General features: G+C 40.4%; 1 protein-coding gene across 1 annotated transcript; it reads right to left on the bottom strand.

The window, feature by feature from the left end:
- Nucleotides 1–619: 619 nt before the first annotated feature.
- SCCPDH (saccharopine dehydrogenase (putative)) lies at nucleotides 620–17,546 on the bottom strand. Its single transcript, XM_087828966.1, has 12 exons — nucleotides 17,354–17,546; nucleotides 15,654–15,766; nucleotides 13,106–13,186; nucleotides 10,846–10,975; nucleotides 8,116–8,165; nucleotides 6,005–6,135; nucleotides 5,230–5,347; nucleotides 4,343–4,462; nucleotides 4,198–4,254; nucleotides 3,438–3,549; nucleotides 2,165–2,246; nucleotides 620–1,259 (listed from the first exon to the last, which is right to left on the bottom strand). Exons 1-12 carry the CDS (start codon nucleotides 17,529–17,531, stop codon nucleotides 1,154–1,156), a joined length of 1,278 nt encoding a protein of 425 aa, XP_087685092.1. The 5' UTR covers nucleotides 17,532–17,546; the 3' UTR covers nucleotides 620–1,153.
- Between the last annotated feature and the right edge of the window lie 8,185 nt (nucleotides 17,547–25,731).

Below are 25,731 nucleotides of genomic sequence, written 5' to 3'. Positions count from 1 at the left end.
AATCTTGATCACACAAAGAATTGACTGATGGGTCTCAGTTAAGGACTGACAGGCACTTAGTGGTCTGGGAAAGGCTGTACAGAACCCTTTTGAGACTTAAAGAGTGCTTACTCTGTGCCTAGGCATTTATCTAAGTGCTAAACGTCTAATAGCTCATTTAATTCTCACCATAATTCTAAGTTTGGCACTATTATTTCGAGGCTTTAAAGGTTAGATAAATGAGGCTTGTCCAAGCCACTGTAAGCAGGGGGGCAACTCTAGGGACTACATTCCTAACCACATGGCCTGTTACCTTAATATGCAGGACCATCTGGGGAGCGGTTAGATTGATTTGCATAAGAAATCAGGAAGGAGGAAAGAGAGGTGACAACTCCAATTCTTGCTGAAATATAAAGTTAGGGAAATCAAAAAGGATGGCACTGAAACGCTGCTGGTAGAAGAGGTTATCAAGGGTTCCAAAATGGAGTCTCCCTGGGAAGGCGGGGGGAGGGGGGGGGCGGCTCTAGGCTGGTGATATCTGTTTAATACCAGGGCCCAGGGGCTATGGGAAAGGCTGTACACAGCAAGCACGTATCTACCACTACTCAAATACCTAGGCCAGTCAAACACAAAACCACCATTCAATTGATAATCCTTTATTATTCAACTTTTGGTAAGTCCAAAATCAATCAATGTAGATGGGTGAAAAACTAAGCTAAAATAACAAAAAGTACAGTTTAATCTGGCAAAGGCCCACACATATGTAGAAAAACTCACTGGAAAGTAAGATCCACTCAATATCAGGGCAAGGAAATCAGCAGTGTGGCCTTGACCAGCCTGGGCTACTCATCAAGGAATCTGTTAGCAACACAGATAGAGACACCACCCCACCTTCTGATCTGCCAGCTCACTTATAAAAACTGACCATAAATTCTGCAATGAAAAAGTCAGTCAAATATTAGTTCTCTCTCACAAGCAATAAAATCACAAAATCAGCTAAGATTTGAAATTTAGGGTAAGTTAGAATAATTTCCTGCTTTTAATGTGTATACATATTTTAGATTGGGTAATCTTTTCTGCATATAGCCAGACAGGCTTACAGAAGAATTTCAAATATCAAATATAAAAGCTGTTAATGCATGCATTTTATGACTTTGGAAAATTCTTCAATTGTTTAGACTTCAGAGCTGCTAATGACACTAAATTCAATGCCACGTTTGTGGAGTCTGTCAATCAACTTTGTTCTGGAGAAAGCTGCTCCAGGTGTGAAGACCCCGCCCCTGTAAGACAATAATAAGATACAACAGTGTGCAAAGCTGGTCTCCAGCCCTTTTCTCCTCTAGTGTGAAGACTGATTTGCTGGAAGACTAGCTATCAAATCACTATAGAGCTCATGAAAACCTGACTCTTCTGATTCTATCATGGACTAGTTTGGATTCCATTCCTAAAACCAGCCAAATGAGCGAGAAGCTGTTACCCAGGGGAAAGCTAGCGCCCCAGCACTGCACTGGTTCAACGTGACTAGTTCGACAGTCCCACAATATGGTGTGCTCGAGGGGCACACCAAAGGTCATCAACCAAGTAACTGCTGCTGTTTACAAAGACAGCCCTCAGATCAGGATCAAATAAAGACCTTAGGTAACTGATTATTAATAAAGCATAAACAGGACTTAAACTGAATGAAAAAAGTTTCTTTAAATGGCTAACTGCAAATGCTAAATGTTTTCAAAGGGTATACAAGTATTTGGAAAAATTTAATTAGGTGTCACTTTATATAATTTTTGTGTTTATTACTTAATACTGTTTTAGGTCATACCTAAATTTATTTATTTCTAAGCCTGAGGGCCCATGTTCATTTGTGAAGCTGGACTACTTTTAGGTAAGAGCTAATTGATAATCATCTCGCCAGATGCCAGAATCAATTCACGCTGCTGTCAGGGCTCCCAGGGAACCGAAGTCAAATTACATGGCCCTCAAACTTTTCTGTCTCCCTCATTTACCTCTGCATTGTTCCCAGAGGCCCATAAGGAATTTTCCTGTTCACAATTTTAATTTACCGCTATTCTCTGTATCAAAGGAACTGTAAATGCTTATATGCAGACCCACACCTGAAAATCAAATCAAAATAAGCTAAAACATAACAGATGAAAAAGATATCTTCAAATTAGAAGGAAACCGGACTTACACCTTCGGAAGATCAGAGGCATCATTTAGAAGGGTCATGGCTGCCTGGACCATCGCTATGGGGGTAGCTACATACCCAGCCTCTGCAGAAAACAGGTGATCAAAGAAAAAAAAGTTTTCATGAAGTATGCATTCAACAACACCTGAAAATCTAATAGCAGTTTTTATATCTAACTCTAGGTATACAGAATTATCTCAATAAACACTTTGTTCACTTAATAACAAAAATAGTAATTAACATTTATACAGTACTTACAAAGTGTTAGGAACTGTATTAAGTGCTTTAAATTTACTAAACTCATTTAATTCTCCTAGCAATTGCATGAGGTTAGCATTATTTTTATCCCCATTTTAGAGATGAGGAAACTGAGGCATAGACAGGTTAAATGAATAGTCCAAACTCACAAGTTAGGCAGTGGCTGAGCCAGAACTACACCCAGGCAGCTCTTACCCACTACCTCATGACAATAATCTAAGTCAGTGATCCTAGGATTTCTTGTTTCTCTATTAATACATTAAATTTCACTTACAAAAAGGACTCAATTTCTTAAAAAACACACCAAACAACTAAATGCTGAGTAACTTCAAAAGAAGTCTCACTTCATGAAGTAACTTTAAGCAACTGAGACATTAGTGTTTATACTCCTGTCCAGTAATAAAAACAGTCAACTTATCTTAATAATCCAGATGGGAATCTGAAAAGAAGGCAAGATGCAAAGATCTTTGCCATCTCACTTGATTAAAACTGCAAAACAAACTCCTTGTAACCTATCAGGGATGACAGTAACTAAACTTACAATTATTCTATAATTCGTAAGTGGGACTATCTGTATAGCTATCTAAAATTTACAGCAAAAGTTCTAGAACTTTTTTGGATGACAGTTACTTTTAACATCCATACAAAAGCTTTAGCTCTCCCCATAAAAACGCACACATGTACACCCATTTTATGAACGATGTCAGGTAATTACAAACTCCAAAGAAACCTTGGATCAAACAGCTAAGTATCAACTAGCCCCTTGTCTTTTTAGTATTAAAATCTGCCATTTGGAATTACTGAGTCATACTGAAAGAGTAAAACGGAGGGAGGGATACACTAATAAAACGGGATTATACCAATAATTTCAATCCTTCTTTTGACACAATCATTTATCAGTAATACTTAAATAATTTCTGCAAATGTATTTCTAAAACAATTATGCTTTGAAAAGAATAGCATACCACCTTAAGACAATGTAAAATTCCCAAGCATTCTTAAATCACATGTGAAATACCTGGTCCTTTCACCTGAGTACAAATTCTGATATTGGGTTTGTTTTTCTCAGGAGTAAAGCCTTGGCTGTACCCTTGACCAAAGAATGTCATTGTAAATGATGCGGTATCAATCTGAGAAAAAGAAAGCAAAGGTTTATTTAAGAAATACGTCATTTCCCCCTGAAACAATCTAACCTACTATTCTACTTCACGAGACATTTTCAGTAGATAAAAATATCAGCTGTCTATCTGCTAGAATATCCTGTTCTCCCTGAAGCATGGAGCAAAAATTAATTCTTTGAAGGTGCAAGTTTTGATGACTGGTATGATGTTGCAGTGGGGGGGAGGTGATGAGGAACAGCGAAGAGATAAAGATGAATCTTATGTTGAGGTTTAGAGGGCAGCACCACTAAAATAGGCAGTTTTAGAGCAAAAGCTGCAGCTAGTTTTTATTTTAGGGTGACAAAATATGATAACCTGGTTTTAGGTATCTGTTTGAGGTGACAAGACAAAAGTAGCCTGTAAGTAATGGCAATATGGACTTGAGGCACAGATATACAACTGTTCCACTTAGAGATGTAAACTGGAGATAATACTCACTTCTGGAGGTGTTTGAAAAGATTAAGTCATCTAATTTACGTAAAGAATGTACAAGGGTGTCTGATACATAGTAAGTGTTCCATCAAGTCTTAGCTGTTATTGTCACTGCACTGAGGAAAAGTAAAAAACAAATAAAGAAAAATGTTCTTTTAGAGACCTGAATACAAAAGAAAGTGTTACCTGTTTTTGTGTTGGACCTTGTTTTGAAAAATTACCAAAGGAGAAGAGCCATGGGAACTAAAGGGAAAAAACAAACACCCTCAGTGATCTTTTTAAAACTCACAGAAAATACTTTTAGATTGAATTTCATAAACATATTGCTTACTTTTACGAGAAGCTGCCTTCCAATGCCAAACTTCACAAAGAGTAAAAAGAAAAGTCCTGCAAACATCAGCTTAATAGCAGAGGTGATGCCTCCCACAGTTACATACGCAGCATACTGAATCTAGATAAGGAATGTCAAGTCAGAACGTTACTCCCTCCTTTGTTAGGCCAAGCAACATAAGAATGTCGGCTACTTGTAACTTACTCTGTAGTCATAAATATCGAACAAAAGCTGTTTCCACTTTATGAATATGCAGAAACCAGACACTGGGAGCATATTTTAAAAAGAAATTATTGCAAATAGTAATTAGCTTCCTCACTTGAATACAAAAGTCTACATAATCCACATATAAAAAGTTGAATAATATGCCTGAATTTAGCAATTATACATTCTAGAATACAGACTACACTTCCAATGTCTTCTATAAGAAAATACTCTTATCTTTTAACTTGAGATAGTTTCCTCTTCAAGTCTCAGCAGAGGGAGCAACTGTGCACTTCCCTCAAAAAAAGGAGTAGGGTGATACTCACAGGTAGCAAGGAGAGGTGGAGGAGAAAACCCAGACATCTCCACAAGCACAGAAAGAATATTCTGGCAGCTAATTGCCGAGTGTTTACAAACCAGGATTTCCTGTACCAAACTTGCTGCTGTTGTGTTACATTAAAAAGGTATTCAGCAGGCCAGATATCAATTATGGGGTGAGGCAATTACCATCCCCACAAAATGCAAAATGCTCTATACTACCAACACTGTATACTTCCAGAAACTGGAACGCACATTATTTAGCTATTTCTTTTTTTGCTTTATAAACATAAAAATCCTAATTAAACTGTAGGGAAACTATAACAAACATATCCTTTATTAAAAAATAAATCATATACACTTACAGGTAATTGTTCTAAATTTTCATGCAAGTAACGCTGAGTTCGCTTCACAACAGACACATCTGCTCCCACGAATGGAATGGAATAACTGTTGAGTTCTCTGCAGTAAGAGACTGGCCACCTGCAAGACAGACCCATGTTGTATTTTTTCCATGTACAGTGGCCACAATTTTAATTGGTAAATTTCTGGAAAAAAATTTAACTTTTCTTGAGGCAGTAATAACAATGAAGATGGCAGATCTGCTCTTAATTAATATTTCAGTTTTGTCCTTTGCTCTCTATATCTACACCCAAACAAGTGACGAGTGAACAGAGGAGTACTCTTCACACCAAAGGCACTTAATACATGTAGTTTAACTATGTTTTACCCCATCAGTTTCACTGGACAATGATAAAAAGAACACTCATTTCAACAGCCAAACTCTGAGGTCACAGTTCTTACATATAAATGCTATTAATGTATTGATTAAGTAATCTACATATGATCATCACACTTGAAGTTAGTTTTACTACACAAAATTTAATTGATGTTTAATTTTGATATTGATAGTGAAAAGCCAAAAATTTTTTTCCATGGGTACAAACGTATTATGTATTATTATATACGAAGTACTTAAGCTTAGGGTAACGTATTAATTATATTTTATTTATCTAAAATCAATTCTAGACTTACTACAAAATAGTCTCCAGGCTTTTCTTAGTAGCATATTTTATTTATAGCCAGATCAACACAAAATAGTTAAGACTAGATATACTAATAGATTTTGAATCAATATACCTTCTTTTTAATTTTGCACCAACAATTGGGAGAGGTTTCGTTTTTGACTCATTTCGTAGCTTTTTCAATTGGCTGCGATCTCCAAAACCATAAACTGCTGACTTCCAGGTGCCATCATGAATGCACAACCCCTAATAAAATAATTCAAGAGTTAAAGAAACACGTCTTAAGGGATAATTACTAAAATGTAAAACCAAGTAAGTTATAATTGGCACAAAGAACATTTCACCTCTATTCATGCACGGCATAAACCCTTATTTAGAAATCTTGCGATGAATTTCATGACGGGCTAGGCAGTGATAACACTCATTAGTTTGGTCACATTCAATGTCTACACCAACAAATGGCCTTTCTTCCTCCCTCCTACCATTATTTACGCTCTTTTCAATAAGCCACTGCATTTCACTTCATAATCTTCATTCAACCAACTGACCATATTCCTTCAAATCTGCCTCTAGTCCCCATCTTCATGCTGACTCCTTAAAACGTCACCATCTATTCACGCCCACACTCGTGCACACACACAACGTACTGCCCACCTATTCCTTCCCTGCAGTATCGTACCCACCTGCCCCTAACACCACTTATTCTAGCCCCAAGTTAGATAAATGTCTCCCACAGAAGTCTTGCTAGTTTTTTAATTTTAAGGCTTATTAATATTTGTAATTTAATTTCTTCCCCAATCCCTCAGTTTCTTACTGACACTGTACCCAGATAGAATCCTTGCTTGATCTTACCGACACTCTCCTTCACCACTTCATTTTCATCTCTTTCATGAGACTCCGAGCTCTCAGGACCTTCTACAACCCTTGCCTCCAAATCCAATTGGAAATGAGTGGCCAGAAGGAGAGCACAGGTGAGGATGGAATACGGGAACCTACTGTCTCAGTGCTGACCCTTCTTTACCAGACTTCTAAGTGGGCCTTTTACTTCTCTATTATGTAAATATTTCAAACTTAATTTATAATTTTGATTGTACACAACTATATTATATCCTGCCTTATATGTTGTTTACCTTGTTTAAAAGAACAAAGTCCTTTAGAAACATTCAAAACCAACTTGGTCACAAGACTTTGCAAGAGGAATTATCAGTAAGTAAGGCATATGTGAAGATACTGTTGGTTGCTAATCAGCAGAACAGGGGGGACAATAAAACCATCGGAAGAGTCAGGTTTGTCATATTTAGCTTTGATGACATTGAAAGGCAGAGCGACACCAAACCTAATTTCCATTTTGGTCCAGATTAATTTCCTCCGTTTTGTTAAAACTAAAACAGAGCTAAAGTCTTAAGGGTTTGATTTGTGAAACTACACAGTACTTGAAAGAATATTTTTACATTTTTATTTTTTAAATGTAAGATTGGGAAACTTTTATTGATTTGAGAGAGAGAGAGAGAAACATCAATGTGTTGTTCCACTTATTTATGTGTTCACTGGTTGCTTCTTGTATGTGCCCTGGCCACAGATCGAACCCAAAACCTTGGCGTATCAGGATGACACTCTAACCAACTGAGCTACCCGGCCAGGGCTGAATGAGTATTTTTTAAAGAGAACAAATACTTATAAAGCCTCAAGTAAAGATACAGAACTGGGTTAGACACTACTGACAATAAAAGTACTATCATAAAACATGGTCTCTTCCCAGAAATGCAAGTATCTTATGTTCCCAAAAAGACTGTAAACTCAGTAAGATTATATTTACACCATACATTTCTTGTTTGGCCACAAAAGTACCTAACTCCAAGTTAGTCACATAATAAAAATGCATCTACTCTGCATTAAGGTGATAACTGTCTTGGCTGACAATATTTATTACAAAACACTGACAGAAACTTTAGTTAGGATCATGGTAATTAATTCGAATATAACGAACTGTGCAGTTGTTTTAAAAATAGATTCTATTCGTAGATCAAAGGAATTCTCAGCAATCCAGTATCTTTATTTTTTAAAATTAAACACAGGGACTTTCATACACTAAAAATTACAAATATATGTGTATATATGTGTGTGTGTACATATAATTTAATTAATCTAAATCTTTAAGAGGCATGTATCATTTCCAAAATGTTTTAATATTAACTTAGAAAATACTTGACAAACAGAAAAACTAACCTCAGGTCCTGGATTTATAGTCAGGAAACTTTCCACTGCAGTCAAAGTACCTAAAAGAGTAGGAAAATGGTCAACGTAAAATCAAATAAAATCTATTTTGCCAGGACAAGTAACAATGACGTATTTCTATTCATTTAGGGACTGCTTTTACTAAGCCTACAGCTGATATAGTCAGAAAATCAATACTGAGAACAGTTTTATAATGTTACTGTAAACAGATTTAAAAATCAGCTGAGCCAAGTAAATTGTCAGGAAGAGTAGTTTAGCATAAACTTTATCTCCTAGTACTGACAAAATATTTCCTCCTATTCAAACTGATGCTAAAAATCTCTTCCAATAAGGCAACAATTTAGCTCATTCATTCTGGAAGGCCAGCAAGACATAGTTCTCAAAATTACATCTATGGAAATTATTTGATTTTCCAATATGACAGCTTTTAAGAATACTTACTAATAGTGACATACAATTAACGTACAGAAAACCTATCAAAATGGCCTCTGTGATGGTTTGTAAAATACTTAAAATAAGTCTGTTAAAATAAAAAAAAGAAGAAAAAAAAAATATATAAGTATAAAGTAAAAACAAAACCAAAACCAGAAAAAAGGGGAGAAATCAATTATATTACCCATGAGGACTAACATATAGGCATAGTGCTTAAGTACTTAATTAATATCCGAAATTCTCCAGAGCAGTAAGACAAAAGAAAAACATAATGGGCTGGTTAATTCTCAAAATCTGATAAAAATGAAATACATCAACTTCATAAGAGACAGCGCTCCTAGGTTTAATTCCAAGAAAAAATGAAAACATGGGTGCTTAGAAAAGTTAACACTGAGAAAAGTAATGAAAAATCTTGTCATCCACAATGATGCTGCCGCAGAAGAGAACCAGCGTCACATAAATGTCAGCAGTCTGGCCACTGACAAAAACCAAGAACAGGTCATTCAAGTGTATCTCACTAAAGATGATGTGAAGGGTTGTTAAGAGGATGTGGCCTGAATATATGGCTCTGTGACCTAACACTCTCCACAGAAAGAACAAAGACAACTAAAGCAGTATGTTATAAGATGTGGACCACCTGCATCAAAAACTGAATAGCATAATTGTTAAAATGCTGATTCCTAGGTTTTAGTATCTGAAAAAAGTTTTTAAACAAACCTTAAAGTATTATTTCTCCCTTAAGAAGAAAAATAAAAAGACCTATTCAAAGTAACGAAAACTTGTAAATATTTGGGAATAACCTCAATAAGGCATATGTAAGGTTATTATGAAGAAAACGTCTAAACTTTATAGACTTAAAAGACTTTTAAAAATAAACAGAGACATACCAGGTCTATGGATTGAAAGACTAAATATTTTAAAGATGTTCATGTTTTTCTTTTTATTGGAAATGGTTCCAGTGCTGCATCATTAAGTATGATATTGGCTATTGCTCTATGACATTTATTATGTTAAGAAAGTATTCTATTCTTCAGTTTCTAAAAATGTGAAATCAGTAAATGAATTTTCAAATCATTTCTTGAGATGGGCCTATAGCTTTCACCTCTGATAGTCTGATGTGATGATTACATAACTTCCTAATAAATCTTGGTCTGGATATATTATTCTTTTAAAATGTCACTGGATGTTTATTAAAATTTTATTTAGCATTTTCTTTTTACTACCTATTTCACAAGCAAAACTGATTTTAGCTTTTATTTTTTGTGTGTGCTTTGTTGGGCTTTGGTTTCACAGTTAACTTTTTAATACAAACTAGAATACTTTCCATCTTTGTAAGCTCTAGAACAGTTTGTATGGTACTGGAATTATCTGCTTCAGGTCATTTTCTAAATAAATACTTTTAAAATATGCATGACGTTAGTAACTTCCATGAAGTTTGATGATGATACACTACTAATATTTTCTATTCTTAAATTATTGTCTTTATTTTTTAAATATATCTTTACTGATTTCAGAGAGAGGAAGGGAGAGGGAGAGAGAAAAACATCAATGATGAGAGAGTCGTCATTGATCGGCTGCCTCCTGCACGCCCCCGACAGGGGATCGAGCCTACAACCATTGTCTCCATTTCATAAATGGGGTAAAAAAGATGTCAAAAACTTTGTTCAATGCTTTCTAGCTTTGTTGGTTAAAAAAATTAAAACCTTTGCCCGGCCGGGCGTGGCTCAGGGTTTGAGCATCGATCTAGGATCCAGGAGGTTTGATTCCTGGTCAGGTCACATGCCCGGGTTGTGGGCTCGATCCCCAGCCTGGGGTGTGCAAGAGGCAACCAATCAATGACTCTCTCATCATTGATGTTTCTATTTCTCTCTCTCCCTTTCTCTCTCTGAAATCAATAAAGATATGCTTTAAAAAAAAGTAAAACCTTTAATTATAATATCTATATAAATTATACTTTTAAATGTATCAATTCCTAAACAAAGCAAGTTTGAATTTATAATGGCTGCCAAAATTTTCCCCCCAGAAATTTTACAGCTGTAATCATAACTAAATTGAGGCAACGGATAACTTGGCACTTTAGAAGACTTATACTATCCATCTCTCAAAAAAAAAATAGTGTCAATAGCATTTTATAACAAGCATAGCTATATTACAAAGTATGTATTTTAACATTACCCATTTATAGTTATATTTCTTTTCTCAACCAACCAGATTTTAGTTCATCATTAACTGCAAACACGAAGTCTTTCTATTGTCAAATTCAACTACTGCAAATTGATCAATAATTACCATTCATTTTATTCTTGGTATATATTACTCCCATATCTGCCGGAATGGAGTCAAAGCCACTGCTTCCGATGATATAAACCCCTTTTTCTGCAGCTTTCTCGTGATACTTCCAATGCATTAGTTCCAGAAACTAAAAATTCAGGACAAAAGATCTGAATCAAAACTGTACAGAAACATCTCAACCAGTATTAAATGATTACCTTTAAAGACAAAACAATTAACCTTTGAAAATGCTAACCAATATGGCTCTTTGTCAAAATGTTTTTGATTTATTTAGCATTTACCACATGTCAGGTGCTGATCTGACCTACTGACACTACTTTTTCAGAATGACTTGTAAATGCAAAAGAATACATCTTATAAAAATACCTATTAACACAGAAAAATACAAAGAAAGCAAAACAAGTTACATCAAATCACATTAGCCAGATGAACATCATTATAGACATGTATCTACACATGCATATGTGTAACAGAAAAATAGAGTGGCAGGAAAGGAGGGAATATAAGAGGGAACTAATAATGTCTATTCAAATTCTTTTCTGTTTTTAAAAATTACTTGATTTTTTTAGAAGTTTTAGATTTATAGAAAAGCTGAGGAGTTCCCAAGTACCACTCACCCAGTTTCCCCTATAAGTACACCTTATACATTGTTACAATTAGTAAAACAAAATTGATACATTAACTAAAGTCCATACTTTATTCAGATTTCCTTAGCTTTTACCTAATGTCTTTTTTCTGTCTCAGGACCCCATCTAGGATATCATATTACATTTACTGTCATGTATCCTTGAGCTCCTTTTGACTGTGACAGTTTCTCAGACTCTCCCTGTTTTTGATGATCTGGACAGTTTTGAGGAGTACTGGTCAGGTACTTTGTAGAATGCCCCGTATTGGAATTTATCGCATGTTTTTCTCATGATGAGAACTGGGGTTATAGGTGTTTGGAAGGAGGACCACAGGGGTATAGAGTGCCATGTCATGATATCGTATCAGAAGTACATACTATCAATACGGTTTATCTATGTTGACGCTGATGTTGAATACCTGCCTGAGGAAGTGTTTTTCAGGTTTTTTCACTGTAAAGTTATTCTTTTTCCCCCTTTCCATACTATATTCTTTGGAAGGAAGTGACTATGTAAGGACTACACTTAGGAGCGGGGAGCTATGCTCCCAATCCTTGAGGGCAGAGTAGCTACATGAATTATTTGGAATTCTTCTGCACAAATTTGTCTCTTCTCATCCCTTTGCTCATTTTAACTGGATTATCTGAATTTGTATTATGACTTATAAGAGTTCTTTATATATTCTAGATCTTTATTAAGTTTTGATATCACTTTTATGGTAACTTAAAAGTTTTTCACCATTTTCTCTGCTCTGGAATATTTTAAGTAAGATAGAAATTGGTTTTTGTTTCATTATTTTTGTTTTTATTGTTTTTGTTTCAATGTTTCCTACCTCTTCATGAGTAAACTTTGGTAATTTATACTTTCCTAGTATTTTCCAATATACACTATCAATTGATAAACTCTAAGTAGGTACTATATTGGCACACTGATGGTAGTAATCAGTAGACTACAGGGACATATGCGGTCACAGTTTTAAAAGAGGTAGTGTAGTTCAGTGCTGTCAACACACACTTCCTGCAGTCAGGCAAACCTCAATTCAAGTCCTAGTTTTTGTACTTACTAGTTGCATGACTGAACTAGTTAATTAACCTTTCTAAGGTTCAATTTCCTCATCTATAAAACAAGGAAAAAGATACCTACTTTACAGAAATGTTTAAAAAGTTACATAAAATGCTTATTTAGCACACTGCAGGGCATGTGGAAAGCATTCAATAAATGTGAACACTTAACATTTTTAGGCTGAGAAGATTTTACATTTATTTTTTTGTAATGTTGTAAAGGTGTCTAGATTTTTAAAAAAGAAATTTATAGTGAAAGTTACAAAAATAAGATTCTGAGAATTACTCCACGGCACACTATTTTAATTAATTCAGTTCACAGAATGGAGTAACTTTAAAAAATCAGCATATGCTATATTCCAAGGACTTGAAATAAGTAAGATTGTAGGGAAGAAAATTTCAAGAAAACTGAAGCTAAAACCTTACCATCGTGCTCTCCTGGAAGCCAACAATGGAATACCATCTCTAAAGGAGATCATCACCTTCTAAAATGTCCACAAAACTGCATTAAATGTTTTCCACTTTAACAGAAAATTGTGCTATTAATTCTGTTTTCTTTTTCAATTTACATACCTGAGGTTCTCCAGAGATGTCAATACAGCTAGTTCCACTTTCAATACATGCTTTTACTACAGGTTCTCCATAAAATCGATACTGGGGGAATAAAGGAAACCAACAGTTTACTCTTACTAAGCAAGCTTAAATGAATGAAATACCATTCAGTTTTGGAAGTACTGTCTTGGTTATTAATAAATCAAACATTAATAAAGTAGCCTAAACATAAATTGAGAAAATAATGTAACTGCAATATACCAACTCTCATGGGATAGAATTACAGAGGGATGTGTGCTTACCTCTAACTGAAGACAAAATGGGAAGTTTTATAAAAGTGATTCATTTGAGCTGAATTCTGAAAAACAGTAAGGATTTGCCAGAAAAGAAAATCCAGATAAAGACAAAGTATATGCAAAGGTCCAAGAAATGGGGCTGTTCAGGATACCTGAAGCACAGGGAGTTGAGAGGAGTGGTAGGCGATGAGTCTAAAAACAAACCCTTCAGCCGTATCAGGAAGGACCCTGATTGTCAACACTGAACTTTTACCTATTTTGGCCACTTCTATTTTCATAGAAAAAAATAAAAAAACAAAAACTCATAGACACAGACAACAGTATAGCGATTATCAGAGGGAGAGGGAGTGTGAGGGGAGGTAGAAGAGGGTAAAGGGGGATAAATGGTGATGGAAGGGGACTTGACTTGGGGTGGTGAACCCACAATATACAGATGATGTATCAGAGAATTGTACACTTGAAACCTATATAATTTTATTAAGCAATGTCACCCCAATAAATTCAATAAACATTTTTTTAAAAGTCACCAGATAACAGTTAGGAAAAAGGGACAGGATGCTAAAAGTGTGAGGAAAAAGTTGTAAAACTGCTGCTTCCAAGAGTAGAAGAGAAAAGAACAGCCTAGGGAAAAAAGGAGCAAAACTGCTGGAGGTGCTGGGGTTCCGAGAGGTTTACAATCACACATTTAAAGTGGGATCAGTCAGCATGGGGATGCATTTTTCTTCAGCCATGCTGGGTTACTTCCGTTCACGTAAAGAGTAGGCGGAGAGCTGGAATAACCAGTGCCGGGGGTTTTTCAGAGCACTGGGGAGGGGAGGGCAAAGGAGCTAGCTGAGGATGTATATAGAAGTAATTCAAGCAAAGGACCACAGAAAACAATCAAAAAACCTTCCTGCTTTCATTCTGAAAATAATCAATAATTTTCTAGATGCTTAGTGTTCCAACGCTTAGTGTTCCAATTGTGATGCCTTCCTCAGATCAGCTGAGGTCACCAACATTCACCATTACACAGGCAAAAGTGCCTCTTTCACATCCAGTTAGTACAAGAGCAAAAGTTGGTGGTCCTCTCAAAATATACTCTGAACTCAACCACCTCTAACACCCTTATCCTGTGCTTGCCTTGCTTGGGCCACCCTACTGCTACTCCCCTACCACCTATTCTTCCTCTCAGAAGTCAAAGAACTTCAAAACTGTAAATCAAATCACGCCCTTGTTTTCAACCATCCAACGACTATCACATTTAGAAGAAAATTCAAAACTTGACTTGTCAGACCCTACATGACCCTAGCCAACCCTGGGTACTGCTCCAATCTAACTTCCCACCTCTCTGCCCTGCTCATGGCCCAGTCACATTGGCCTCTCTCACATTCTTCAGTCTTGCCAAGCACATGCTCATCTCAGGACCTTTGCACGTGCGTATCCCTGGATCACCCTTCTCAAATACTCACATGGTTTGCTCCCTCACTTCTCAGGTCTCCAGGCAGATGTCAATTCCTCACAGAGACCTTCCTTGACCACCTAATACGCCCTGATGTGCCCACCTCTTTATTTCCTTATTGTGCTTTATTTTTCTTCAAAGCACTTATCTCTACCACTATTGGAACCTTATTTTTCTGTCTCCCCCGCTGCACTGTAAGCTCCGTGAGAGATTATGTTTTGCTCACCATTATGTCGCAGGTACCTAGACTAATGCATTTACACACAGGGGTGGGCAAAAGTAGGTTTATAGTTGTGAGTACTCAAACCCAAAGTTGATTCTTGCATTGTTAATTTGTACACCTACTTTGTTAATTACTCTCAACCTACTTTTGCCCACCCCTGTATAGCAAACATTCAATACATGAATGTGTCCTTTTTCAATCTCTATTTTTCTGCATGTTATTAACAAGTATATCTGTACAATAATACAGAAATATAATTTATAAATAAATAGTGTATTAGGAGAACAAGCTCAAACAGTATTTACTTAAGGGCATACAGTAAAGAGAAAAAAGGCTTGGCAATTATAGCTGTAAATAATAAACAAACCAAACAAACCGCATACATTCCTGGAGTATGGCATCACAGAGGCCTGTCACTCTCTCTCTCAGAGGAGATTTTGATCATATCTGTTTGCTAATCACAAGAAGTGAAAACTCCCCACATAGGATTAAGGCCCTGAACCAACTCTCTCTGTCTTCTGCCCTCATGTTCCCCTGGAAGAAAAAAATACCAGATTCTGCTAGAAATGAAGAGGTTCTTTGTTCTAATACAAAGAAGGGCTGATTACTTACTGGTCCTACACAGTTGAGGACAACTGTTGCCTGTTTGGCCATTTCATCAAGTGAGGCTGGATTAGTGATATCACATATTATTATTCCAACTTCAGATGGTAGTGTTGGTCTTCCTGAAATAAGAAATAAATCATCTTAAGTGAATCTGATACAGTATTAGGTCTTCCAGATCTTCTTTTCATAGTAATCAGTGACAGCAAAATCCTGAAAGCTAACTCTCCCTCTCCAACAAAAGATAAAAACTGTTTTCAACCGGGTAATAAAAAAGGAAAAAGCTATGAAGAAAATGGAGTTAATACTAAGGGTGACTAAAAACATTACTAACCTTGAAAAAAACACACAACCAACATAAGTAACATGTGACAATCTTGTGTAAAACGACAATTTTTCAGTCGTTTAGATACTGAACAGCGGATCGTCCTGACTTCCTCTCTGCCAAGAATTATGTTATAAAAAGTTTCTCAGCTAAATATGATAAAATTATGTGGGTAGAGGACAGCTGTTAATATCAGCATAATGCAAACAAAAGAGGACTCCGGCAGAAAGCACAGTCTAGGTAAGCACACTCAGGCTCATATAAAGGAAGTAACTGGAATTCACTGAATCCAGAGACTAAGGCAGGTTTTGACAGGGCGAGGTGCATCCCCCACAATAACTTGATCTGGGCATTACCGGGTGGAGGGTAAGTAGGCTGTGCCTGTACAGTTCCTGAAGAACAGGAAAAAAGACAGGGAAGGATCTATTTTAACAGTGAAATGATTTCTTTTGGAAAAGTAAAGAAAGACCAAAAAGCTCTTTGGTCAAGATCCTGTATTTGGGGGTAGTGGCAGCAGGAAGTTGCAGGAGAGAGTCCAGCCCATGTGGTTACCATCGGGACATAACCCCAAACAAAATAGATGCGACATTCCCACCAGGACAAGAAAGCGAGATAAAAACTGAACAGAACAGCAGGGCAGACCCGGAGCTCTAACAGGTGCCATTTGTCCGCACGAGGGGACACTCGGGTGGCAAAAGGCTAATTGAAAGGCCGCCGAGTCCTGAATTAGACGTCGCCCCCACCGCGGGGCAGGGTCTGCGCGCGCCCGTCTGTCTGTCCCCCCACCTCTGCACCCCGGACACGTGGAACACGCCCCGGGCCCCGGAGAAACCCCTCGCCCCGCGCCCGCGGAATGAACGCCAAGCGCCCCAACCAGAAATACGAACTTCGGGGCCCCCGGGGCGGCAGGTGGGTCAGCAGCGAGCGAGTCTGCCGGAGGATTCTAAACCAACCCACCCCACTAAACAAACGTTCCCGGCCAGGAAAACGCCTCAGCTTTCCCTCCCACGTCTCAGCGCCCGAGACAAAGGGGGAGCACGGTCTCCGAGAAGCCCAACATGGAGAAACCTCCAGCTCCGGGGAGGGACGCGGAGAAAATGAAAAAAAACTCAAGTGCTGGATCATTTCGCCAGCGGGGCTCCCCTCAAACTAAGGGGAAAATTCCACAGACGGACAGAAACGCGCTGTTTTCTTCTCAGGTGGCGAGGGGAACAAAGCCACGGCCCTGCTGGGGGCGCCGCCGTCGCCCTCCGGCCCTCGAGCTGGGCCCGGGGAGCCCCTGGGCCGCACGCGGGAAGGACAAACGCTCGCTCGGACGGTGGGAGCCCCGGGGCCGAGAGCGGGGGCCCCCCGGGCCGCGGCCCCGCCGCCCCGCCCCCTTTACCCAGCCTCTGCGCAGCCCGCTCCAGCACTCGCTGCAGCTTCTCCCGGGAACGGCCCGCCACGGCCCAGGGCAGGCGGCAGTCCAGCTGCTCCCGCGCCACCTCCTCCGTCACGAACTGGCCGGTGAAGCCAGAGGCGCCGAACACCACCAGGTGGAAAGGCCGCGGCTTGGTCGCCATGACGAGCTCCCAGCGAACGGAGGCCCGGGGCGGGCAGAGTCCACGGCGCCTGCGCCTCAGGCAGCGACCCCAGTACCCGGCGCAGCAACCGCCTCCGGAGTGAGCGCCGCCGCCGTCGCTGCCGCCGCCTCCGCGCCGCGCTCCCGACGCCCCCTGCGCGCCGCCGCGCAGAGGACCCGCCCACTGCGCTGCCCCGCCCACTGCCCCGCCCACCCTGCAGCTCCTTTTCCCGCAGCTGCGGCCACGTCCAGTCCGTGGCCCAGCTCAGCTCTGACCGCCTGGGCATCGCGCCCTCTCCCTCCCGCTGCAGGCGGCGGCTGTGGCTCTTTTTTGTCGCAGGAGGGATTTGTGCAGAGAAAAGCGTTTGCAAAAACCTTCTGATGACGCGCCAAGGCATCATTTTGCTTTCGAAGCGCTTTGCATGAGTGATGTCTGGGTCCTGGGGTCTCCGCGGAGCAGCGCTGGCTGCCGCGAACCTCCGACTCCATCCCCTTGGTCCCACCCCTCGGGGACCGCACTCGGTGGGCGGTGACACCGTGGTGAATGCTGACAAGCTCCGTGGGGAAGTAACTTCCGGAGCTGTCCTGCCATTGGAGCTGCGAAGCAGAATGAACGGTGGGTTCAGGAAATCCTCAAAATGCAAAAGAAATAAGAAAGTTTCTTGATCAGTGCTATTCGTATATTAAAAAACACACACACATTAATGTCAATAAATGATTGAATGCCAACTAAATAGAGAAATAAACGGGGAGAAGTGACATAGCTCCCATTCAGAGGCATTCCAAATAATTGTGGGGTTATTACCTCCTCTCGGAGAGGAGCTCACCTTCCTCCCCTTGAGCAGGAGCTTTGCTTAGTGTTTTGCTTCCAAAGAGCAGACGGTGGAAAGACAGGGGGAGCCAAAATGGTCAAAGTTAACCACGTCCCTGATGAGTCTTGTCGATAGCAAGGAACACTGGCATGTACGATGGGATAAGATGATACTTCATCTCTGTGGTCTTCCTCCCCAAACTCCTATCTTCCCTCTAACCATGGTGAAGGTTCTGCAAAATACCTGACCCATACTCCTCAGACTGCCAGGGTCCTCGGAAACAAGGACAGTCTGGGAAACTGTCACAGAGGAGATGGGCCTAGGATGCCTACATGCAATGCTCTGCACTATCTTTTCAACTTTTCTGTAAATCTAGACCATTCTAAAATAAAATTTTAAAGTATTTAAAAAAACCATTTGCTTGCATTTGTATCAGATGCGTGTAAATATGTTGTCTCATTTAATGCCATTCAGCAAGCATTTCCAAGGAGCCAATTCTGTGTTAAGCCTTAAAATAGATCCTGGGAACACAGGGAGTCCCTAATTGGGGGATAAACAATTTAATTGCAGTACTTGTTGCAAAGGAGAAGAGGAACTCTCTCTGGGGCAGAAGAAACCAGAGAAACACTTGCCCTGGGTTACAACCTGCTGGTGATGCCCAAAACTGTGTGAGGGACCCCTGGGTGTGCAGTAACGGGCACAGTTCACCGAAGAGAGAGTCTTCGAGAGGAACTTGGCCTTCACTTAAATTAGTAAGGTGTAGATATAGAAGGATTGAGAGACAGGTATTCATTTACTGATCCAGTAAGTATTTATTGGGCTTGTCATATGTACCAAGCAGAGAAATCAGGGTCAGATTTTGAAGTAAAGTCGTATTTTAATAAACATCAAGAAGTCACTTGACAAGATTCAACATCTCCTGATTTTCTAAACTCTCATTAAAATAGGAATAGATCGATGCTTTTTAAAATTATGAAATCATACAAAAAAGGTAAAGCCAATAACAAATAAATACCCATGACACACACAACCTAAGAAAAATATTTCAGGTGGTGAGGTCTGGGCAGCCATCCCTGAACACATTTCCCTCCCTATCCCCATGGTGACCACTTGCCTAAATTTGGTGTTTATAATTCCTTTTCCTATCTTCCTATTTCTGCCATATGTGTATTTCTAAGCATTACAGTATTGTCTTGCAATACTTTTTAAATAAATGCTAATCCTTTTGCATGACCTTTTATGATGTCTTCAGCTTAGTCTCAAATGGTTCAGAACAAAATATGATGTGTAGTATGAGTGTATAGAGGGAGAGATTATAATCCTTTTGGACAATTTTTGTACTCTACAAGGTATGCTATAATGAGATTCTTGTACATGTATCATGTCACCTAGGAATGAAAATGGTTAGTCCTAGAATATGCATATGTGAGATGTAATCAAATTGCTCTGCAAAGCAAATGTACTAATAATCTTGGCACTCTCCAACCAACCTTTGAGCCTTGTGTTACAAAGACAAAAATGCAGGAAAATGGATAGGTGTAGTGGTCAGAACTTGCGAAAGTTTTTCTGATTATATAACTTTCTGCAGTGAAGTTGGAAGCCACTCCTCTATGCAAGCATGAGGCTTCAGGAGATAGAATCCAGAATGAAGGGTCATCTAGGAGGGTGGGAGGGCTGATAATGGTCTAGGAAAAGACAGTGTGACCACCCTCCTGAGATTAGTGATCATAAATTTAGGGCAAGACTGATTGGCCATGCTTGTTTTTTCTCAGCCTTGCTCAACTGTGCAGGTCTGGTGTTGAGTAAGCAGAGAGTTGGAGTCAAACAAAATAATGGCTTATGCCAAGCCATGTAACGAAGCAACAGGTGATGCTTCAGGCTTCTGACGACAATCCCGGTTACATAGCTTTACTTAGCGTCCATATACCAATAACTCCAAATGAATAACTGTGGTATCCGGATTTGGCCAAACACAAGTATAGATGTTGCAGTGAGAAAAGTTTTAGAAAGTATTGAAACCAGCAGACTTTGAGTAAAGCAGATTGCCCTCAATAAGGTGGGTGAGCCTCATCTAATCAGTTGAAGGCCTTAGGAGAAAAAACTGGAGTACCCTGAGGAAGAAGGAATTCTGCCTCCAGGCTGCCTTTGAGCCCAAGACTGCAACATCAACTCTTCCCTGGGTGTCCAGCCTATTGGCCTGCCCTGAAGATTTTAGTCTTCTGCTTAACAAAAATGGGGTTGGTTTATTTATTTTGCCACTCCCTTCCAGCTGCTTCCTAATTTGCCTATTGCTTCAAACAGTAGGTACAGAGAAATTTTATTCTTGTTTAGTTGCTTGGCAAACATCAAAATTTGCTCAGGTTCAAAATAACCCTTACATGGGCATATATTGATATCATGTATTTGGATAGAGAAATATATACACATATAAAATTTTTAAGGAAGTCAGAGCTCCAGCTCTTTACTTTATTAAGTTTCTACTTTGCCTTTAAGTCTATATGAGGGTTTCTCATCCGTGGCACCATTGATATTTGGGCCAGAGAATTCTTTGTTAGTGGGAGGCTGTCCTGAATTGGAAGATGTTTAGCAATATCCCTGGTCTCTACCCACTAGATTCAAATAGCAGCCCCACCCCCACCCCACCCTGGTTGCAACTGAAATTGTCTCCAGAATGTCCCCAGAGGTGGGAATGGGGGCAAAATCACCTCAAGTGAGAACTGCTTTGACCACATAACCCTTGCTAATGCTTAGCAAGACAAAGTGATGAGGTATTGGTAAACCCACACATTTATCTTCATTATAAGTATCCAAACTCTGGTTTCAGCCAGTTGGGAAAAGTCAGATTCCTTGGAAGCTTATCAGGTTGGCATATCTCTGGACCAGAATATGTTCTTGCTTGCATGACACCCCAAATAAACATCCAGTATGGGAAACTTAGGTCTCCCAATTGTTTGTTGGTGTGATGGTGAAATTTATTTGTGAACTGGCCAGGCTATGGTATCCAGATTTGGCCAAACACAAGTGTAGATGTTGCTGTGAAAAAAGTTTTAGAAAGTATTGAAACCAGCAGACTTTGAGTAAAGCAGATTGCCCTTAATAAGGTGGGTGAGCCTCATCTAATCAGTTGAAGGCCTTAGGAGAAAAAACTGGAGTACCCTGAAGAAGGAGGAATTCTGCCTCCAGGCTGCCTTTGAGCCCAAGACTGCAACATCAGCTCTTCCCTGGGTGTCCAGCCTATTGGCCTGCCCTGAAGATTTTAGACTTGCCAGTCCTCACAACTGCATGAGCATATTCCATAAAATAACTCCCCCTCTCCCCCTGCCACACACACTCTAATCGTTCTGTTTCTCCGGAACCCTAATATAGTTGGTTTCACTCAAATGGAGCATGTTTGAATCAAATCAATCAGATTTCCTTAAGAAGCACAGTCTCTGGATACCTCTGAGTATCCTCATGATGTCCCAGCCACCGCAGTTAGGAGAGCTATGTTACAATATGGGGACACTTAAAGTTCCAACTGGTGTGTTAGTCATGAACAGGAAAAGATTAGCAAACAAGAGTTTTATAAGAGATGTGCAAATCAGCGAACAGGAAAAACTGGAATTGTCCTCATTAACAACCAGGATATAAAATCATGATTCAAAATTTCAGAACAATTTGCTTGCTGGTGTCTAAAAGCCTAATGACTCTTAACAGACAATATACAGATCACAGGTCAAAAACTTCTCTGGGTGGGCATGCATGGTGCTACTTAGATGGACCAGTTTCTAGACCAGTGATTCTCAAACTTCATCATGTATCAGGATCCCCCGGGGGTTTTGTTGAAACACAGACTGCAGGGCCCCACCCCCGGAGGTTCTGATTCCATAGGTTTGGGGTGGGGTCTGAGCATTTGCATTTCTACCAAAGTCCCAGGTAATGCTGGTGCTCTTGGCCCAAGACCACACTTTGAGAACCCACCGTTGTAGACGGTTGACTCAAGAGAAAAACTCGAGAGAACAGGATGGGACACTGTACATTTGATAGGTGTCTTTAGCACCCGCCAGAACCCCTCATCTGAAAGTATCAAATTATTTCAATACAATGATCACTTACTGAAATATTGGCAAGCACCAAGCTAGGTACTGGGCATATTAAAAATATCCTCACAACCCTTGCCTTCTCCCTCTCATTACCCCTACTCATTTGACAAGGGAATCTAGACTGTTTTAGGGTCCCTATTGGGTGTACACCAGGCTCCCTAATCTGGTCCCTGCATACAATGCCAGCTCTCTGTCTTACCCTTTGTTCCTTCATATGTTGTGATTTAATGACATTAAAAGGCTTGCAGGTCCCCAAGCTCACAATGCTATTCCATGTCGGCATGATCATGCCCATATTCTGCCTTCTGAGCAAAATACCCTTTCTCTCTCTTCTTGCCTTAATAAATTTGACCCCAAAACTTAACTCAGGCTTCCTGGAACCACCAGGTTGCAACATCCCAGGTGCCCCACAATACCCCATACACACCTTTCTGAGTACCATTAGAAAAGCACCTCTTGTCCATGGTTTTAAGGTTCGCTGTGGAGGAACTTCCTCTAGAGTAACACACCTGATGTCCTCTCCCAGGCCTCTCTCCCAGTGGGGGAGGAAAGCTTACCTGATCAGTGAGTCAGAAGGAACTGGGGGTCACCCCTCACTTTTCCTCTGGTGGAATCCAACCTGGGACCCTTCAGTCCATCAGCAGCTGCTCTAATCACCGAGCCAAACCGACTAGAGCACATAGTGAATTTTTTGCAGATAAAATGATATACTGTCTGGGATGATTCGAAATAATCCAGGACACATATTGGCATCAAATGTTAAAATATCTTTGCACCCCAACTATAGTAGTTATTTCTTCTAATCTGGATAAATTTATGAAAATTTAAATATTCTCAAAATGAGTAAGAAGGGTTTATATGTTCCACCTAATAATACATATTTAGCCATGTTGACTCCAGCTAATTGCACACCCACTTCTAGCTGTCAGACACACTCCTTCTGGTTTTGCCATCTGTTTCCTGCACGTGTGAGCTGCCCGTTGAGGCAGGAGGTGACTCAGCGTCATCAGGAAAGCCGTGTTTTGGTTGCTTGATGATGACTCTCATTCCCGCCTTCCCAGAATAAAAGCAGACCCATGAGGAACTCAGGTTTGGTCTCAGCCAGACCCGGGCTTGCCAGTGCCCCATGGGACATACCTTCAGACTGTCTACATTTATCTAACATGCGCGAACATGCCAGGAAATGGTGGGTTTTGCTGATCTTTAGGCCTCTTTGTGCTCTCTCTCTCTCTCTCTCTTTCTCCTGTACATGCACAAATGTAAATTCATTTCCAAAATAAGTTTTCATTATTTTTTTCTATATTTTCTCTGAATCCAATAACATTGTTTTCTCCAAGATCTTGTCTAAATTCTAGTATGAAAAAACCCCACCATTACTGCAAACTGGAGCATTTAAAATGCTAAATATTCTATAATCACAAATAAAGGTGATACAATGTATCAAACAAAGCAGTAAATACATTAGCACATAATATGCCCAGTAATAAGGGCTGGAATTCCTAAATTGATGACAAGGACTTAGTTGCCACTTTTGTTTTATGAACACCAAACTCTTCATATGAAAAGGAAATATCTCATTTAATTATCAAACAACCTTGTGGTATGAATACTCTGGCCTCTGTTTACCCATGTCTGAGCTCCACACACTGTCCTTTAGCACTTTGAGTTTTATTTCCAAGCCCTTTAGTCTCTTTCTGGCTCTGGCCTTCTGTGAGACATGGGCCTTGATTTCTCATTACTGAGCAGTGTCCTCAGAAGGGGACCTTGTGGGGGCTGTTAGATGCTGTCCCAGTGTTGTGGGCTGTTCCTTTAAGGCTCACTTGGGTCTTACTCATGGGGATCGGGGAAGATCAGACAGAGCTGGAGAAGGGAGGCAGGGCTTACAATGTCTGCTTGCAAAGGCGCCCAAGCAGACATCCCAGCCAGCAGCTCTGCCTATCTGCTGAGCTGAGCCAGCGGCCCCTTTGGGCAGGGAGCTCACTTGGAAGTTCTGCCTGATCTGGGTCCCCTGCCAAGTGGCCACACTGGCTCTGGAAACTGTTCTATGGCCATTCTCAGACAGGGAAGCAAACTCACAGCTCCCTCTAAATGCTCAGCGGAGCCCCCAGTCTTGCCCCTCTGGGAAGCATGGCCACAGTCACCCAGCTGCCACAGAACTCATCCTATGGCCCACCGGGCAGGATGCCAAATCAGTAGCCCTGACCAACTGTCAGGCATAACCTCTGGCCCCACCTGTAGCCCCACCCAACTCTGGAACACAGCCTGTGGCCAGATCCAACCTGAAAACAGTGCAGCCAGCAGTGTCACCCAGGCTGGGAGCACAGTCTGAGACCTCACCCATCCAGGAGCCACTGGAGAGCTTGGCCCACAGCCCGGCCCTATGGTGGAGTCCAACCAGAGCCATGCCAGGGAACATAGCCTGAGACCTCACCTGACCAAGGGTGACTACAGAGTGATTACTGTGGCTCCAAATAACCCCAGGGCCCAGCCAGCAGCACGGAGCCCAGTCAATGGCACCCTCCAGCCTCAGAGCACAAGCAGGGGCCTTGTCCAACTAGAAACCCCGATAGCAAGTCCCGCCTGTCTGTGGATGTTTCTAGCTGGCCCATCCAGAACACGAAGCTGAGCTGACTGGTGAATGTCTTTCCCTGCTGAAACCAACCTGTAAAATCTAGAAGAGGAGAGTGTGCACTAAAATGCACAGACACACATGCAAGGATCCAAGATCACGAAGAATCAGGTAAATATAACAGCGCCGAGGAAACTAACTAAGCTCCAGTTACTGACCCGAGAGACATGGAGCTTTATAAGCTGTCTGACAAAGAATTCAGAAGAATCCTTTTAAACGAGGTCAGCAAACTACAAGGACACAGGCAACTAAACAAACTTAGGAGAACACCACATGAACAAAAGAAGTTTAACAAAGAAATAGAAACCACTGAAGCAAAAACCAAGCCCTAGCTGGTTTGGCTCAGTGGTTAGAGCGTCAGCCTGGGTTTGATTCCAGCCAAGGGCATGTACCTCGGCTGCAGGCTCGATCCCCACCCCTGGTCAGCACGTGAGCGGGAGGCAACCATTCGATGTGTCTCTCTCACATCAATGTTTCTCTCTCTCTCTCTCCCCCTTCCACTCACTCTGAAAAGCAATGGAAAAAAATATCCTTGGGTGAAGATTAAAAAAACAAAAAAACCCCACCCAAACCAAATACCAAACAAACCAGAAATCCTAGAGTTAAAGAGTACAGTGACCTAAGAATTCAGCAGAGAAAGAGACTCCCCCAGTTATCCTCTGTGCTCCTCTGTTCTTG

The sequence above is a fragment of the Miniopterus natalensis genome, chromosome 21, assembly GCF_054644295.1.
Source record: "Miniopterus natalensis isolate mMinNat1 chromosome 21, mMinNat1.hap1, whole genome shotgun sequence".
NCBI lineage: Eukaryota > Metazoa > Chordata > Mammalia > Chiroptera > Miniopteridae > Miniopterus > Miniopterus natalensis.
This window is presented reverse-complemented; position numbering and strand designations above follow the sequence as displayed.

Bases quoted from the DNA above. Each gene is read 5' to 3' on its own strand.
- SCCPDH (XM_087828966.1), bottom strand. From the start codon at position 17,531: ATGGCGACCAAGCCGCGGCCTTTCCACCTGGTGGTGTTCGGCGCCTCT. The intron at 5,348-6,004 runs GTATATTGATTC...TCTGTCTTGCAG, and splicing joins GGTGCAAAATTAAAAAGAAG to GTGGCCAGTCTCTTACTGCA. The intron at 3,550-4,197 runs GTAACACTTTCT...TCTTTTTCTCAG, and splicing joins AAGGTCCAACACAAAAACAG to ATTGATACCGCATCATTTAC.